At 38.3% G+C, this 18111-nt stretch overlaps 1 protein-coding gene across 4 annotated transcripts in view; it reads left to right on the top strand.

The window, feature by feature from the left end:
- RPGRIP1L (RPGRIP1 like) overlaps positions 1-17852 on the top strand; it is a 99363-nt gene extending 81511 nt beyond the window's left edge. For 3 of the 4 annotated variants that reach the window (XM_032612134.1, XM_032612137.1, XM_032612138.1), the window contains 3 exons: positions 7918-8002; positions 13341-13474; positions 15967-17852. In XM_032612134.1, the coding sequence (XP_032468025.1) occupies positions 7918-8002; positions 13341-13474; positions 15967-16079 (332 nt within the window). In that variant the 3' untranslated portion in view covers positions 16080-17852. The remainder of the gene's footprint in view (positions 1-7917; positions 8003-13340; positions 13475-15966) is intronic. The other variant, XM_032612136.1, reaches the window with a different exon arrangement.
- The last annotated feature ends 259 nt before the right edge of the window (positions 17853-18111 follow it).

Raw genomic sequence — 18111 nt, 5'->3', positions numbered from 1 at the left:
CATCGGCAGGTGGACTCTCAACCACTGTGCCACCAGGGAAGCCCTATCTTATGATTCTAAAAATTTAATGGCCTAATTATTTCTGCATTTCTGCTCAATGTCATCACAGATGTTTTTACAATATACATGTATATCTCTCCCAGTGTCTAGATGCTCAGGATTTTAACTGAGTGATATAAGTTCTTAAAATACCTTTTCATTTTTTAGCCCACACATCCCTTCGTAGCAGCAGGCAGGTGTTCTCTTTTAGGGCTTTACCTATCAGCTAGTTGATATGAAAGTCTGCTAGACCAGTATAGACCCAATAAGCACCCTGTAAATTCTTAGATCAACCAACTTTAAGACGTTTTTAAGGACAGTATATATCAGTGTATAATTAGAGGGGAGTAAAAAGATCATATCAAGCTGCCATGACCCTAAGTTAAAAGTGCTTATTAAGCTCTTCGAAAACCCTGTATGAAAACAAACCAGAAAGATGGAGTGTTGCATTATCTTTAGCAGAGCAGGCCATCTCATGCTAGTTGAACACCAATATTTTTTTCTCACCAGTTTTATAAATTTCTTTTTTTTTTTTTTTTTTTTGCGGTACACGGGCCTCTCACTGTTGTGGCCTCTCCCGTTGCGGAGCACAGGCTCCGGATGCGCAGGCTCAGTGTCCGTGGCTCATGGGGCCTAGCCGCTCCGCGGCACGTGGGATCTTCCCGGACCGGGGCACGAACCCGCGTCCCCTGCATCGGCAGGCGGACTCTCAACCACTGCGCCACCAGGGAAGCCCTGTAAATTTCATTTTAATCAACATGTATAATCATTCTGTTGTACCACTAGGATTACAAATGCTCATGGTTTTTTTTTTTGTTTTGCAGTTGGCATTTTTAGAAACATGCTCATTGCTTGAAATAGTAATCATGAGTATCCAGAGATCTGGTCTAGTCTTCCCCGTATCTATAATTCTTACTAGTTACGAGAACTTGGGCAACGTGTTTCAATTTCGTGATTCCCTGTCTTATCTGTTGAATAAGGTGCTAAGAACCCTTCCAGCTCAGATTCTATAATTCTGTGATAACAGGTGGGTTGAGAAGTCACATGGGAAATAAATAACATGGTCAGGACAAGAATCTGATTTCTCCTTCCTATCATTGACTTGATCTAATAGGACATTTCCAAAAATATTTTCTCAAGCTTCCTAGAGATGTTTTAACTGCAAGGTATCAGAAAAGTAAGCCATAATTACGATATTATTAGTAATGAAAAAACTCTTTAGTCAACTAATTTTTTTTTAAATATTCCTCAAATTTTTTAAATTATTATTTCTTCTTTTTTTTTTTGGCTGCATCAGGTCTCAGTTGCAGCACGTGGGATCTTTCCTTGCAGCACACAAGCTTCTCTCTAGTTGTGGCGTGCGGGTTTTCCCTCTCTAGTTGTGGCGCGTGGGCTCCAGAGCACGTGGGCTCTGTAGTTTGCAGCATGCAGGCTCTCTCGTTGAAGTGCGTGAGCTCAGTAGTTGTTGAGCATGGGCTTAGTTGCCCCATGGCATGTGGGACCTTAGTTCCCTGACCAGGGATCGAACCCACGTCCCCTGCATTGGAAGGCGGATTCTTTACCACTGCACCACCAGGGAAGTCCCTAGTCAACTAATTTTAACGAAGGTACCACCCAAGTAAAGAGACAAGCCCTTCTGGTTTTTGTATTATTCGTTGTAAAGGGCAGCAGTAGACTGTTTGGTTGGACTGACGACAAAATTGTTTTTTAGAAATTGGTTGTACATTGAGACACTTGGCCATGCAGCAGAACAGAGGTTTCCATTTGCTTAAGGAGCAATGCAAATCATTCTTTGGATGAAACCTGTGACACATGCTCAAGTATCCTGAATTTTGTACATTCTCACATGGTGACCTAGGTCTGTTTGAGGCTTTTTGTTGGTTTATTGGTTGGTTGGTTGGCATTGATTTGGTTGTTTTAAATGTTTTCCTTTTACTGCAAGATACCCTACTATCTAAATGGTATTTTAAGAGTTGCTTATGTTTCTAATGAATTAGTCATTTGATATCAACAAGAAAACCAGTAATCTATTAGAATTTAATTCATTAAAAGTGTTTACTGTACCTTTCTGCAGCTTCTATTCCTACCTATTGAGATTTGACTATATAGAATTTTCAAGGTTAACTGAAAAGAATTTTAAGGATATTTATCTGGTGGGAAGGGAGAGGAATGTACTTTGTGCTTAGAAGCAAATTAATGCTGTTTTATATCTACTGTATCTGAAAAAATGAAGTCCTAGATCATCAGCAAATTTGAGAAATAACATTAACCTTGGAGAAGGTTTATTTTTCACTTAAGTAGGACATACTGAAAGTGTTTATTTTTAAATTACTATGTTTGCATCTCCTTCATTGCAGGAGAATCTCCTTGAATCTTTGGTTAATAAGTAACTATCTCACTCATCTAATTATTGTAATGATTAACCATTCACTTGTTATTTGATATAAAAGGTCAATATAAATGTAGGTTTACATCTTCCAAATCTTATTAAATGTTAATGAAAGTAGTTTTATTTCCAAACTGATGTTTTAATTGAGACAGAAAATTTAAAGGACAGTTAGTACATGCTGTCTCCTATTTGAACACCATACCAGGCAAGAGGTTAACCAAACCTTGCAATGATTTTTACCCTGCATTATGACTTGAATCTATTCAAAAGGGATTTGTATACTGAGGCCTAAATTAGGTACATAAAATGAGAGGTTTAGACTAGTGATCCCCAGGATTATTCATAGCCTAATTCAGTCTCTTTATTAAGAGGTGTTAATACCAGTTTCACATACACGAAATATATATCTTTTTAGGGCTAGTAATACTAGAAGAAAAAAGAAAAGAATCAACGTTGAATTAACTTGCTAGACGCTGGTAGCAAGAACAAAAACATTTGTGTTTTATTGGGCTTGAAAAATTTGCTTGGAGAACGCTGAGAAAGCAAGAAAATAGTTTGGTAAAGAATAAGATTAATGGTAGGTCTACAGAATGTTGTCTGGGCTGAATAAAGTCTTCTAGGGAGTTGACAGTGGGAAGAAAAAAGATTAATGAAATCGTCCAAAGTTTTTATGAGACTTATACAGATCTAGGCCTTTAGTCTCTGAGCATTGAATGGTCTATCTGTTGGAACAATTAAAGTTTAATGCAGAAGATGAAAAGGATGCAGAACTTTAGATTTTGTTACTAATGGGAGGAAAAACTTGGCAAAGATAAGGACTGGGGGGATGATAACACTTCAACACAAAAGTTATCTTCAAGGTTATCAACCCTTTATATAATTAAACCATCTGCATTTCTTCTGCCAAATGACATTGATAAAGAAAATAAGGATTTCTGCAGCCTGCAGAAGTGAGGGATGTGTTTTTAATGGTAGACAATTCAAGATCAACTCAAGTATTTGGACTACTGGTTTGTATCTTGTTTGAGACATATGCTTTCAGTAAATTTATGTCAAAATCTAGCAAGTCCTAAAGAAATGTGATTTCTGATGAGAATGAAAGGTGGATAGCTTAACTTTTGGAGAGTTCTGATACATTTCATAATCACCAGAATTGCTTTTTAAAGGATGTATTTCAAGTTTTGAAATTGTAGATTTTTTTTTTAACCATCTAATTCAGAACACCAAATGGATGTCCTTGGGATCATGACCTAATTAGAGGTAACCAAAGTGTCTCTATCTCCCACATGTTTAACACAAAAAAAATGTTTACTAGTTCCTGATCCTTTTCAAAAATCAGTCAGAGGAGTGTTGGGCCCAAACGCTGGTTCTCAGTGGTATCCTGACCACCAGCAGCAGCAGCTGGGAAGATATTAGAAATGCAAATTCTCAGGCCCTACCCCAGACCTACTGAATTAGAAATTGAAGGTGAGCTCAGTAATCTGCATTTTTAACACGTCCTCCAGGGATTCTGATGCACATTAAAGACTAAGAACCATTAGGCTAGGTTAAGATCCCCAGTCTAGGCCTTGTTTGTGCAAGCAGGAGAGCTGGGTAGTTCTAACTTGGTACACTTTTGGAGAACCAAACTCATCAGTAAGTAGCTTGAGTTTTTTCGAAAAGGAATTTTTTTTTTTTGAAGTACAGTTGATTTACAATGTTGCGTTAGTTTTAGGTGTACAGCACAGTGATTCAGTTATAGATAGATAGACAGATATCTTTTTCAGATTCTTTTCCCCTATAGCTTATTACAAAATATCCCCTATGTATAGTCCCCTATGTTATACAGTAGGTCCCTGTTGTTTATCTATTTTATATATAGTGGTGTGTATCTGTTAATCCCAAACTCCTAATTTATCCCTCCCCCTACCTTTTCCCCTTTGGTAACCATAAGTTTGTTTTCTATGTCTGTGGGTCTGTTTGTTTTGTAAATAAGTTCATTTTGATCTTTTTTTTTTTTTGATTTCACATGTGAACGATATATGATATTTGTCTTTATCTGGCTTACTTCACTTAGTATGATAATCTCTAGGTCCGTCTATGTTGCTGCAAATGGCATTATTTCATTCTTTTTAATGGCTGAGTAATATTCCATTGTATATATGTACCACATCTTCTTTACCCATTCATCTGTCGATGGACATTTAGGTTGCTTCCATGTCTTGGGTATTGTGAATAGTGCTGCAATAAACATTGGGGTGCATGTATCTTTTCGAATTATAGTTTTCTCTGGATATATGCCCAGGAGTGGGATTGCAAGATCATATGGTAACTCTATTTTTAGTTTTTTAAGGAACCTCCATACTGTTCTCCATAGTGGCTGTACCATTTTACATTCCCATCAACAGTATAGGAGGGCTCTTTTTTCTCCACACCCTCTCCAGCGTTTATTATTTGTCGAAAAGGAATTTTTGAAAGTGTTCAGTCAAGAGAACTGGTTAACGCACCTGGACCAGATGTAAATATCTAAAGCAATATCCCTTTAAGAAAGAGTGAAAGGAGGGCGAGATGGCCTCTCTTGATACAGCGATGGAATTCTCTCTCACATCCCAGTCTGTGCTAACAACATGGTTGCAGCTTAAATAGCAGGAAGAGCTCTGGCTTCATGTGGAAGAAGGAGAAGGTATAGCATGGAGGTTAAGAAGGCAGGCCATGGGGCAGACCTCCCTGGATTCAAATTCTAGCTCCACCACTTTCTAACTAGGTAACCTGAGGCAAATTACTTACCTTCTCTGGGTCTGCTTATCATCTGTAAAATGTGGGTCAGCATGGTTCTTAACAGATGTGATTGCAGTAAGGAAAGTATTGAGTGTAGTACATAGTACATAATAAACATTGCTCAATAAATGGTGGCCATCACTATTTTTATCTTTGTCAAGAGAATAGGATATACAGTGTGCTGGTCAACTGGATGAAGCAGTCATATAGTCACAACTATACCATTTTTTTTTAACCAATTTCAATGGTAAAGATTTTTTTTAAAAAAGTTAAACATAGAATTGCCAAAGATTTAGCAATTGTACTTTTGGAAATGTACCCAAAAGAATTAAAAGCAAGGACTCTGACAGATGTTTGTACACCATGTTCATCACAGCATTATTCACAATAGCCAAAAGGTGAAACCAGCCTAAGTATCCATCAAAAGACAAATGGATAAACAAAATGTGCTGTGTTTGTATGTATGTGTCTGTATGTGTATATACATGTACATACAGGAACATTATTGAGTCTTAAAAAGGAATGAAATCCTAACACATGCCATAGATGAACCTTGGAAACAATATGCTAATTGAAATAAGCCAGACACAGAAGGATAAATATTATATGGTTCTACTTATAAGAGGTATCTAGAATAGTCAGTCGTAGAGACAGAAGGTAAAATAGTGGTTACCAGGGGCTGAGAGGAGGAGGGAGTAGGCAGTTACTGTTCAGTGGGTGTGGTTTCAGTTGGAGATGATGATAAAGTTCTGGAGATGGATAGTGGAGATGGCTGCAAAACAGTGTGAACGTACTGAATGCCACTAAGCTATATGCTTAAAGATGGTTAACATACTAAACTTTATGTTATGTATATTTTATCACATTAAAAAATTTTTTTCAAGCTGTTGAGATTCATCAGAACTGGTCTAGTTTAATTGAAAGACTATTTGGATGCTAGACGTTGAATTCAGTCTTTTTTTGTTGTTTTAAATCACTGAGATTACCCTTGTCTTCAACCAATGTAGACCACTATAATTAACAACACTGTATTTTGTATTTGAAAGTTGCTAAGAGAGTACAAAAAATTGTCACCATGTGAGGTGATGGATGTTAACTCACTATGATAAACATTTTGCAATATATACATATATCAAATCATTATGTTGTACACCTAATACTCATACAATGCTATATGTCAGTTATATCTCAGTAAAACTGAGAAAAATTATCACAAAAGAAATGTAGGCCAGTATGGCTTAAAAGCTTTAGAACTCTGAAGTCAGAAAGGATATGGTCTACCATATCTTGAATTGGTAATTAACAGCAAAAACAAAAAATTCCGATTTGGAAAAGAAAAGTTCAAATTTAGCTTGGTGTACTGGTGGCCAAATGAGGTCCCATCTCCCAGCATTAGTGGAAAAACATGACTTTTTTTAAAAGCATGCCTTTTTAGCATTGATAAGTAAAACACTATATTTACAAAATATACAAGAACACTTTGTCTTTTATGATTCCTGTAAATCTCAGTAACCTGTATCATCGGTCACATTTACTAATATGGTATCGTGCAAAGAGCAAAAAGCTAAGAGCTGCTGTTTGACCTTGGTTCTTCCTTCTCTTAAACTACCAGCCCACCTCCACACAGACCTTTGTGCCTCACTCAGTGCCCAGCATGTGCCATCCCTGGCCCTCGGCTAATATTTGCTCAACTAGCCAACGATTAAATGAGTTGATAGCATCATAATTTGAGATTGAACTCAAATTGTCCAGGGCAACATTCTCAGTATGAAATATGTTTGTTCCCAACGTAACCTGGCTTTAGAACTGTCATGGTATCTTTTCACCCTTTGTGTATTTTTGATCAGGGATTATCTCTAAATTGAGATCTGGTCACAGGAGAGACTTTAACTCCAAAATGGCACCTGAAAAAGAAATGTCTTCAGAAGTTAACACATGGCTGAAAGGCTGCTACCGAGCTGAGAAAAAATAATCAGAATGAAAATTAGAGTGTTCACACTCTGAGATGCCATTTTCCCAAAGTGCAGACATTTACAGTTTCACGTGTTCACTGTCTTCTTCCTGGTGGGTCTTTAGATGAGTTACCTAATCTTGTATTTCAGCCAAGTCAAGTCTAACCACAGTCCTGCATGCCAGCGTGAACCTTTGAAAACCAAAGACAAACCTCACACCCTAAAAAGCCTCTCTCTCTCCCTTCCACCACAGGTCTATGCCATACCCCCACCCAACCACCAGCAAGCGTCAGTGTGTGGATTTCCTCAACCCATTGCGCTAGGATGCCTCTTTTATTGCATGTTGTGGCAGGAGAGAAGGATTAAATTACCAGGGCTGTCAGGAGGGACAAGCTCTCTGCCATACATTATCATGTCACTTGCTTCTTGGGTGAAAGAAAATGCAGTAAATCCCTCAAATACAAAGCAATAAAGACCGCTGGCTTTTACTGTCATGACTGCCACTGCCATTAACAGGCAGTGACAGCGATGTGGCACTCTTAGATGTTGCTTGTATCTTTTCTGACAGTGTGCACGTAAACCTGCCAGTGACATGACATTAGATCACATGACTATTCAGATTTAATTCTGGTTTCCAGCGCGGCTTTCTTTTCCCTTGCGTACAAGTGAGGTGGTATGACTTGCGTCTCTAAAAACAGGTATTTATACAAATACAGAATGGTACTAATGTAGCATATTCCTGAGTGACTTCTTGCGGATTTTTTTTTTTTTTTGGTTTAGTGATCTACGTGGATAAAGAAAACAACCAAGCCAAGAGAGACATCTTAAAAGCTATACTACTTAAACAAGAGATGCCTAATAGAAGGTACATTTAAGCATTCTAAATTATCTGGCGGTTTATACAAAGGAGATCTCTGTAGCGTGGTGTGGTGGGGAAAGAAAAGCACAAGATGAGGAAGCAGAACACCTTACTTCCCTGATTCACTCAGTGTCCTTGAATGAGTATGTGACCTCTCTGGGTCTCTTTCCTCCTAGAAATATCACAGCCCTGCCTATCATACAGAGTAACTGTAAAGATCCTGTCGTGCTTTGCAAACCAAAAGACTGTACAGTGTAGTGTATAAAGTATCCCATTGTCAGTCAGGTATAAGTGTAAAGCACCTAACAGTGATTGCCAGGAGGGGGCGCTCTGGACTCAATGGCTGGAATATAAATTCTTGTTCTATCACTTACTAGCTGTCTGACCTCAGACAACCACCCTGTGCCTCACTTTCTGCATCTGTAAAATGGAGATAATACAGGGTGGTTGTAAAGATTAAATGAGATGATATGTGTAAGATGGATAGAATAGCGCCTGACGCAGAGTAAGTGCACAGTAAATATTCACTGCCGTCATTATAAGCAGCAGTAATATTATTTGTAATAGCTCATCAGCCTTTCATACTAATTTTTACCTCACTAGCACTTTTTAATAATTCATCATTTCGTGTTATTTTTAATGCTTTTTTAGGGCAGACTTGAACAGGACACTTTGCATTTTTGGTCAGTAGAGAAATTATACCCTTTCGAGAAGGAAAAACACCTGATCTTAATAAATTCTTGCTGGACTTCCCTGGTGGCGCAGTGGTTAAGAATCCGCCTGCCAGTAAGGGACACGGGTTCAAGCCCTGGTCCGGGAAGATCCCACCTGCCGCGGAGCAAGTAAGCCCGTGAGCCACAATACTGAGCCTACGCTCTAGAGCCCGCGAGCCACAGCTACTGAAGCCCATGTGCCTAGAGCCCATGCTCCGCAACAAGAGAAGCCACCGCAGTGAGAAGCCCGCTCACCGCAACGAAGAGTAGCCCCCTCTCGCCACAACTAGAGAAAGCCCGCACGCAGCAACAAAGACCCAACGCAGCCATAAATAAATAAATAAATAAATAATTTTAAATAAATAAATAAGTTCATACTTTTGATTGAGCTCCCATCCATGCAGTCTGAGGAGTTATCTAAGTGCTACCCATCAACCCCTGATCTGGGGGCTTCGCCAACGCCCCTCTGCTGGCTTGTCCCCGTTGGCCTGGGTGGACCTTTTATCTCCCCATTGTCCTCTTCTCCTTGCCTTTATGGCCCATCAGTGACAAAGCCTCTCACTGCCTCAAACCAGCTCTTACCCCTCCCCCACCTGAGAAAGAGACTGAGGTTCATCTGTTTCCTAGAGGTCAGGAAGTGAACATTAACAACATTATATTTTTCAAAAGAGCTTCCAAACTAGCATCTGATCTTCTGTTTCATGAAATGAAACTGAAATTCTTAGCTCTTAGGATCTGACAGTGGCTTTTTATTTAACTCCTTGAAATACATGTATTATTTCCTTGGATTTTTGTTTTAATATTTATTTATTTGGCAGCATCATGTCTTAGTTGCGGCATGCGGGATCTTCATTGTGGCACACAGTCTCAGTAGTTGCGGTGTGCAGGCTGTCTAGTTGTGGCATGCGGGCTCAGTAGTTGCAGCACTCAGTCTCAGTAGTTACAGCACGTGAGCTTTCTTGTTGTGGTGTGTGGGCTCTAGAGCACGTGGGCTCAGTTGCCCCACAGCATGTGGAATCTTCGTTCCCTGACCAGGGATCAAACCTGTGTCCCCTGCATTGGAAGGAGGATTCTTAACCACTGGACCACCAGGGAAGTCCCTCCTTGGATCTTGATTCTGAAGAAAGAGTAGGAAAACCCTATTAATTGCCCTGAGGTTCTGTTTTTCCCAGGACGGTAGATAATCACTCAGGTTTTACTTACTTCGTATACTTCAGCTTCTTTCAAGGCCACCTCAAGTACCACTGGCCCCCTGGGTATCCCAGGTCACTAGTGATTAAACGGCACTGGCCATGTCATCTACTTCTCTGTGGTCAAGAAGCTCGGTCATCACTGCCCAGAACTGAACTTTAAAAATAAAAAAAAGTCCACCATAGCTGTAATGACTCCCACTCTCCCATCATTGTTTCTCTAAAAATTTCTAAATGCCCACAGAGGCACAAATGTTCATGTCATTTTAGATACTGCAAGAGGCACTGCAGGTGCAGAGTGACTGGCTCAGGGCTGATGACAGCTGAGGGCTTGGAGCGCTGGCCATGTGCTCCTCGGACTGCCAGGGGAGGGATGGGGCCATCATGGGAGAATAGCCCTGTCCCATTTCTCTCCTTTGACAGTATCATTTTCTTAAGGGGAAAAAAAAAAGGAGTTTACATTTACATTTTTCCACAACCAAAAGACAACTATTATTCCAGTGAATGTTCTCACCTTTTTTAAGTACTCTGAGGTCACATTACTTAAAGTACCTCCTAGTTTATAAGAATTCATTTTCTCAGACAGTAGCCCCCTTGAACATTGGTGATAACTTATAGAGCCACAGTTAGATAAGTTTGGCCAATCTTCTCTGACACACATAAGATGATGTGCATTGTATAATGAATCACATATAGTACCTTTGCATTCTGTCCCATGCTATATTTGCAAATATACAAGCGTCACTTTAAAAGGGAGGCAACACATTGAAATGGGAGTCTGGAAATTATTTATTTGAAGTCATGGTTTTGACACCGACTTAAGGTTCCTTTTTGGTTTCATTTCTTCCCTTTCACAGTATTCTACTGTACAGATCCAACTTAACTATCAGCACTCCAGTATGTAAAACTCACAGGTGAGCCCTTAGGCTCTTCTATCCTGTTTCATATAAAAATGAACTATTTCAGAATGAGGAAAGAATCAAAACTGCTAAATGATCTAAGGAGTTTCAGTGCCTTCTGGTTTCCTAAATGACAGCAGGTGACGTTTGAGGTCTAAATCTTGAGGCCCCAGCCCAAGGCCTGCCTTCTCCAGTCAACCTTCCCCAAATGAGCCAGCCTTCAATTAGGACTTCCATTTTGCAGTTCATGTAGTAATTCAGCAAATATTTATGATCCCTACCTAAGTATCAGGAACTAAAATGCTGAACAAGAGGATATCTTTGCACTCATGGAGTATACATTCCACTGAGGAAGACAGACAACAAGTAAACAAATCAACCAATTACATATTACAATAGGTACTAAGAGAAAGCTAAACAAGCTGCTAAAATGGAAAATAACATAAAGGGAATTCCTGGCGGTCCAGTGGTTAGGACTCCGCGGTACCACTGCCAGGCCCGCGTTCGATCCCTGGTCAGGGAGCTAAGATCCCACAAGCCTTGTAGCGCAGCCAAAAACAAAAAGTAGGAATAAAAAAAGTAATAATAACATGAAGGCAAACCCGAGGAGATGACATTTAAGCTGGTTAGTGAAGCCTCTTCAGCATGTAAAATAAGGTTCCATCCCTTTGTTTTGACAGGGTTCAAGGTAAGATAAGATGTGTCTGTGCGTGTCCATGTATGTGTATGTACAGTTTAGCCGAAGCCAAGCTGTAGTTTTTAAATTATTTTACCTTCCTCCCTTTAGAGCCTAACTTTAGTTTCTTAATTTTGTATTTGACATCTCATTTTGCTCCCTATAGAATCTAAACCAGAAATATTGCATTTTTTGTTTTTAGCCCTTTCTCTGGCACTTAGAAGGTTTTTTTTTTCTTTTTGTCTCAGAATTCTCATGTATTCAGTGGAGGTAATGGTATGCATTTGTAAAGTATATAGATAATTATCCTTAGATATGAGACATTATATAAGGATAACACTTAATATTATTACAATCTTGTAGCCTCCATCCTTTCTGTAAGTCTTGTGAGTGTAAAATGTGCGTCAAATATCACTTCTAATTCCTTCTTTTCTAAGTATATTCATTTTGGGACAATATCTTTCATCATCATTCTTCTTGTTTAATGAGTGATACAGTCATTGTATAATTTGGGTGTCTCGGTTTTCAATTGAGACAAGCCTTTCCCATGTATTCTTTTTCTCTCCCCTTAGAAATGTAGAAGCTTAAGGAGCTCTACCTAGATTAAAAATAGTAATAATAGAAGAGCAAACATTTACTCAGTGCTTAATGTGTTCCAGGCATCATTTACATATATCATCTCATCCAATCCTCACAAGAGCCGAGTGAACCATTACTATTCTACAGATGGGGAAACCGAGATCAGAGAGGTTAAGTAATGTGTACAAGGTCACACAGCTAATTAATAGGAAAGCAGAAATTTGAACCTAGAACGGATGCCCTTAAACCACTTAATCTTAATTTATCTATTTTATGCATCATATAAAATATCCATCTTTCTATTTCTGGATCAGAATTTATTGCTATGGAGAAACAGGGACTTAGTAAAGAAATGAAATGTTGAATACTTTTAGCAAATTATTTTAAAATATTGTCATGTTTACCTGTAAGCATTTGGAAAGGATTTTTATCTTGCATATTTTTCAAGGCATGACATCCCAGAGACTTAGGTTTTTACCTAACAGTGTTATCTAAGAAACAAGTTTCTTGTTTTGTTTCTGATTTGGGATGGATAGATTTTGAAAATGGTTAAAATGGTCGTTTACAAGCATTCGTGGTTTAAGCTATGCTGCCAAGACATATCAAAAGAGTACTTAACTGTAAATTCCTGTCATTTGGTCAGTCCAAGTGTGTTTGGCCTCAACACAAGCCACTAATTCAAATCAGTTCCATCAGAACCCTCCAATTATATGTCTAAAAGTAAAATAAAACTTGGATGCTATGATTGTAAGTTGAAAGATTGCTGAACTAATACAAACATTTCATATAGCTATTGGGTAGAGCTACAACATTTAGCTAACATAATTAAGAATATATAGAACACAGTTGGTTAAATTGCTTAGTAGAAACTCCAAAGTTGTGCATTTCTATAGAAAATGTTGCATTTCTGTTGAAAAAGCTGCCCTAACCTCCCTGGTCTTTATTCACTTGATCCTTTTAGCCTTAAAAGTAGATATGTCAAAATATGATCAGATAATGTATAATAGAGTGAACATCTGGTTCTTCTCTTCGCCTAGTAATTTTCTCAGATTCTAGTGATAAATGATAATCAGTGCTTAGAAAAGTGAATTAGTGTTCATGTGAAGTCTGGGTGTGCTATAATAATTCTAATCACTCATATAATAACTTATATAATTTTCTTTTTATTGGAATAATTGGAAACTGAGATTTCACAGTTTGTGATAAAAAGCCATTCAGGAGTTTTGTTTCATTTGTGATTTTTTTTTCTCACTTTGTAGCGATGTTCTGTGTTCTTTCCCTTCTCAGCGTTCGCTTCACTGTGGTCAGTGACCCTCCAGAGGATGAGCAGGATCTGGAGTGTGAGGACATCGGCATTGCTAACGTGGACCTCGCCGACATGTTTCGGGAAGGGAGAGACATCATCGAGCAAAGTATTGATGGTATGGGTGGAAGTATTGCTCAATCTGTACAACCAGCAATTGCTGAAATCCAAATTCTTTATTAAAACCTTCTTTTTGCTGGCTGCAAGGACGTTGAGTCACACACTAGTTGAATCCTTTGCGACTCAAGCTGATTTGTTGAGGCTGGAATTTCTCCCTACATCCCCCCCCTTACCCTCCTTCTCTGCCTTCCTTTGAATCAACAGAAATTTAAAAATAATTAATTGTGTTTCTCAAGGAATTATTCATTTTGTTAGTATTAGGTGGGGGGTTGTGGGGGACAAAAACGTGGCCATTGGATTTTTTGTAATGTTGTTTCTAGAAGCCTCACGCTGTCAACCCTTATTTCAGCTAGGGCATGTTATTCTGAGTGACCATTGCAGTGTGTTCTGCAAGGCTTCTCTTTACTTCAATGTTACAGTCCGGTGATGTAGTCACTGCAGATAACTGAGTAGTTTTGGTCACTTGCTTCTCATCAGGATTCAGGGAGGAGTTAGGGATTCCTGACAAAAAGTGCTCTTCTAGATTTTCACCTCACCAGGTGTGAGTCCCAACAATGCCTAATTTCTACCCCTTATCCTTATATAACACATTTAGAACATGCTGAAGGCACTGTACTTTGTGAAATCAAGACTTTTAAAAATAATAATCAGGGATGGCCTGGGCTGTACAATAAATGAAGAAACGAAGCTGAGTCCTAATCTCATTTCTTAAGTCAGCAGAGCCATCCATCACTGGAAAAATGTACACGGTTTGTTTACTCATTTATTCATGCATTAAATGAGCACTTAACTGAGCACCTCTTAAGTGCCAGGCACTCTGCTTACACCGTAGTTCAGCTGTGGTTCACATGTCAAGCTGCTTGTCCTGGATGTGTGTCAAGTGCTCAAAAGTCAGGATCAAGCCAAATAATTAACCAAATTAGACCAAGTAACCAAATTAGAAACCTATTCTGGGAAATTTTATAAACTATACATATCACACACATATCACAACTTTGGCAGGCACAGAAGAAAAAGATGAGAGGATTAAAATATGAACCTAAATCCTATTAAAAACACCCAGAACCAAGAGAGTCTGACAGAAATGTTCAAAATTATCTGTGCTTTAGATTCTTTATCTTTTCTACAGTCAGTGCTGTTCCAAAAGCCATCTTCTCATTCTGCAAGACCACAAATGATCATATTGGTCTGATAGAGACAGCTATTGTGGCCTTGTTCTGGGAAAGAGTCAGAAAATTAAACGCTGGTACGGTTAGGTTTTTAATGCGTTGCTCTGTGCCAGACATAGAAGTGAGGCGTTCCAAAGAAGAGGTGAAGGCTCGGCAGTGCGCTGGGGACCATTTGTGCCCCTGCAATCTCCCTGCCTGCTCATTTCTCCACCTAAGTCTTTGTATACTAAGTTTTATTTGAAGGTTTCCTTACAAATTTTCTTGGAGTTAAACACACACACATATTAAAAGTTCAAGGAAAACCACGAGGAAAATACATAGGAAACTATATAGACTCATAAGTGCTGTCAAGACTTACAAAGTCCAAAATTCTGGCCTTGAGTCACTAGTAGGTTATCGCTGTTCACAGAGGGTTGGGGTCTGAATCAGCATCCCATTTGGCCCCCACCACTGAGCTCAGAGAGTTATCAAACAGTCTGCCTTTGATACACCACTAAAGCTGTGCCTCCTTCCCAGAAAAGCCCACAGACGCTCAAAATTTTACATCTACTTTCTTGCAACATCAGTGCGTAGACCCTCAAAGCCAATCCATAGACCTTAAGATTCTGGGTCTGCCATTTTAACTTTTTCTAATTTCACATATAATCTATTTTAAATGGAATGTTTTCCTTAGAAAGATAAATAACCATTCCAGGGGACTTCCCTGGCGGCCCAGTGGTTAAGACTTCACCTTCTAATGCAGAGGGTGCAGGTTCAATCCCTGGTCGGGGAGCTAAGATCCCACATGCCTCGTGGCCAAAAAACCAAAACAAAACAGAAACAATATTGTAACAAATTCAATAAAGACTTTAAAAATGGTCCACATCAAAAAAAAAATCTTTAAAAATATATAAATAACCATTTCAAATAATAATCATGTAATTTCTTTACAGTAAGTTGCCATTCTGATATTTGTTAACGCAGTATGTTAGAACAAATTCTTCGTTGTCGTATCTTGATCCCTTTTAGACTTTTATTTCCTACTAAGAAATTCTGATTCTGTGGGAATCATTATCCTGTAGCCTTTCCACTGGGTAAACTTCAGGATTAGATCATTAGTTTTAACTCTACAAGCAATATGTATACATACATACAGTACATCTGAAATGTGTATACACACTCATACACACATGACAAGCTTTGATTTTTAGATTTCTGAGATGCCAGTGAACTTTGGACTTCTGTAGAGCTGTTTTCATCTTTTCAACTACTGTTTCAGCTAGGCTCTCTGAAGAAAAATCTGTTGAATGATATTAACACTTTTCTGCTATCTTCTCCCTAGTTTTGGATGCTCGAGCAGATGGTGGAGGTATTGGCAAGCTCAGGGTAACTGTCGAAGCACTCCATGCCCTACGGTCTGTCTACGAGCAATACAGAGATGACTTGGAGGCTTGAAAGAAACTGCTCCAGAGGCATCTCCTACTCCTGAGTAAATGCTCACATGAAAGCACTTAGATGAGATTTTCGTAATTACTCTGGTGTATGTAATCTGTAATTCATGAGAAGCTGGGAGGGAGGAGGCCTGGGTTTGAAGTGTTCAAGTTTTGTATACTTTTTCCATTTGTTTATTTTTCTATTCCCTCCTTCCCATGACTGCCACCCCCTCAGGACTTAAGTTCTCCACAGTGGGCAACACCTTCTCAATAATTTATACCTACATGATAACATGAGAAAGTCTATTTGCATTTTCAACATTTTCTTATGAAGAACTGAAATGCAATTCCCATTTTTATTTTTAATAAGCAAAAAGCATAAATCTTAGAAAACCTATGAAAAAGAAATACTTTTACGTTATCCCTAATTGTCCCACTAAATGGAATGTGTATGATTAGCCTCATTAAGAGTTTTGCACTGTGAAGATTTTATTAGAAGCAATATTATGAAAATTACTTGGATTAATGTGTTAATCTTCCTCTTTAAAATGCTAATATCCATTTTATGCACATTAAAGCTCAGTATGCATTTTCTTTGATGCATGCCATTTCTATCAATTAAATATAAAGAATGAGACTTGGCACCAACTTATTAAATTACTGCAAGTTTTTTGTTTTTCTTTCTTAAAAATTACAGTTCTTCTTATTTGTATTGTTTTCATGTATTTGTAATGGTAATATGGGATCCAGGAATGTGTGTATGTAAAGAGGAGACAGATACATGAAATTTACACTTTGAAAACTTAGCTTATGACATAGAAAGAAAATATTAAAAATATGCCTCAAATTCTGATATGCTTAGTTAGACCTGAAAGGAGTATCTTTTTATCATTTTTTAAATTTACGTCAAGCTTGTACAATGCGAGGGTGTATCTGGATAACCAGATCATCGAAAAGCAGCTCAGAAAGTTAATTTTCTAGCTTTTACTCAATCTCACTGAAGGATTTAATTGATATTTTTAATGGAGCTGTGAATCAATGCTGCAAAGGAATTGTCTCTAGAGGTCTAGGATATAATGCATTTCATTTTTTAATTTACTTTTTTATTTGTCATTTTCTTCAAAGGATTTTTATAGGCTGTGGGTTTTCACTGTTTGCAAACAGGCTATGTTCCTTCTTAAGCATATGTAAAGTATTCAGGGAGATAAGTAATTTATTAAAATCTACCTAATTTGCCATGATATATTAAATCTCTGCTTCAGTGATCACAGACCATTTCATTTAGAGAATTAGGCATTCCCTCTTTGTGTGATTAAAGCTCTGGAAAATGAGTTCTTTGCTCCTATTTGTGAACATTCAAAGCCTGCTAATGGCAAGAAGATGGAATAGATTATGAGACAATTCATTACAGTTCAACAGAAAAAAAAAAAGCAGCTATAATGCAAAAATGCAAGTATGAATATCTGCATATAGTTTGAACCATCTGTGCTCTAATGGCTTCAATAATGACTCTCGTCTTTAGGAGGCTTTGAAATGACATCCGTACAATATTAATTTGTTGATGTACATTGTGGAACCAGTAGAGTATGATCTGACCACAGAAATCTATAAATTCTGTCTCTACCATTGGGCCTCCCTGTCTGGGGCCTGCCATCTCCAAGAAGAATCTTGCTCTCATCAAACTCTGCAAATCTTCATAACAACTCATTCCTCTGGAACCTTCTAGAGACCACAAACATCTGCAGACTAAACCTCTCCAATCCTAATAAACAGCCACATGTTTGTTGTCACTTCAGCTGGCTCTGAGCTCATCTTTTTGGCCTCTCTTTCTAGCTTTCTTTGGCTTTAAGCAGTTACAGTGTCATTAAGGCCCGTAATATTCCCTGCAGTAATTTAAAACAGCCGGATTATACCCTGGGATTAACTGAGTGGTTTTTGAGACATTTATTGTGGTATTCTCCCAGGAGGTTTGTATTATTGTTTTAAAACATTACATCCCAAACTAAATACCCTTTCAGCAGGGAGAAGACCAGATTGTGCTGACTTCTTATGAT

This window comes from Phocoena sinus, chromosome 19, assembly GCF_008692025.1.
Source record: "Phocoena sinus isolate mPhoSin1 chromosome 19, mPhoSin1.pri, whole genome shotgun sequence".
Classification (NCBI taxonomy): Eukaryota; Metazoa; Chordata; class Mammalia; order Artiodactyla; family Phocoenidae; genus Phocoena; species Phocoena sinus.
This window is presented reverse-complemented; position numbering and strand designations above follow the sequence as displayed.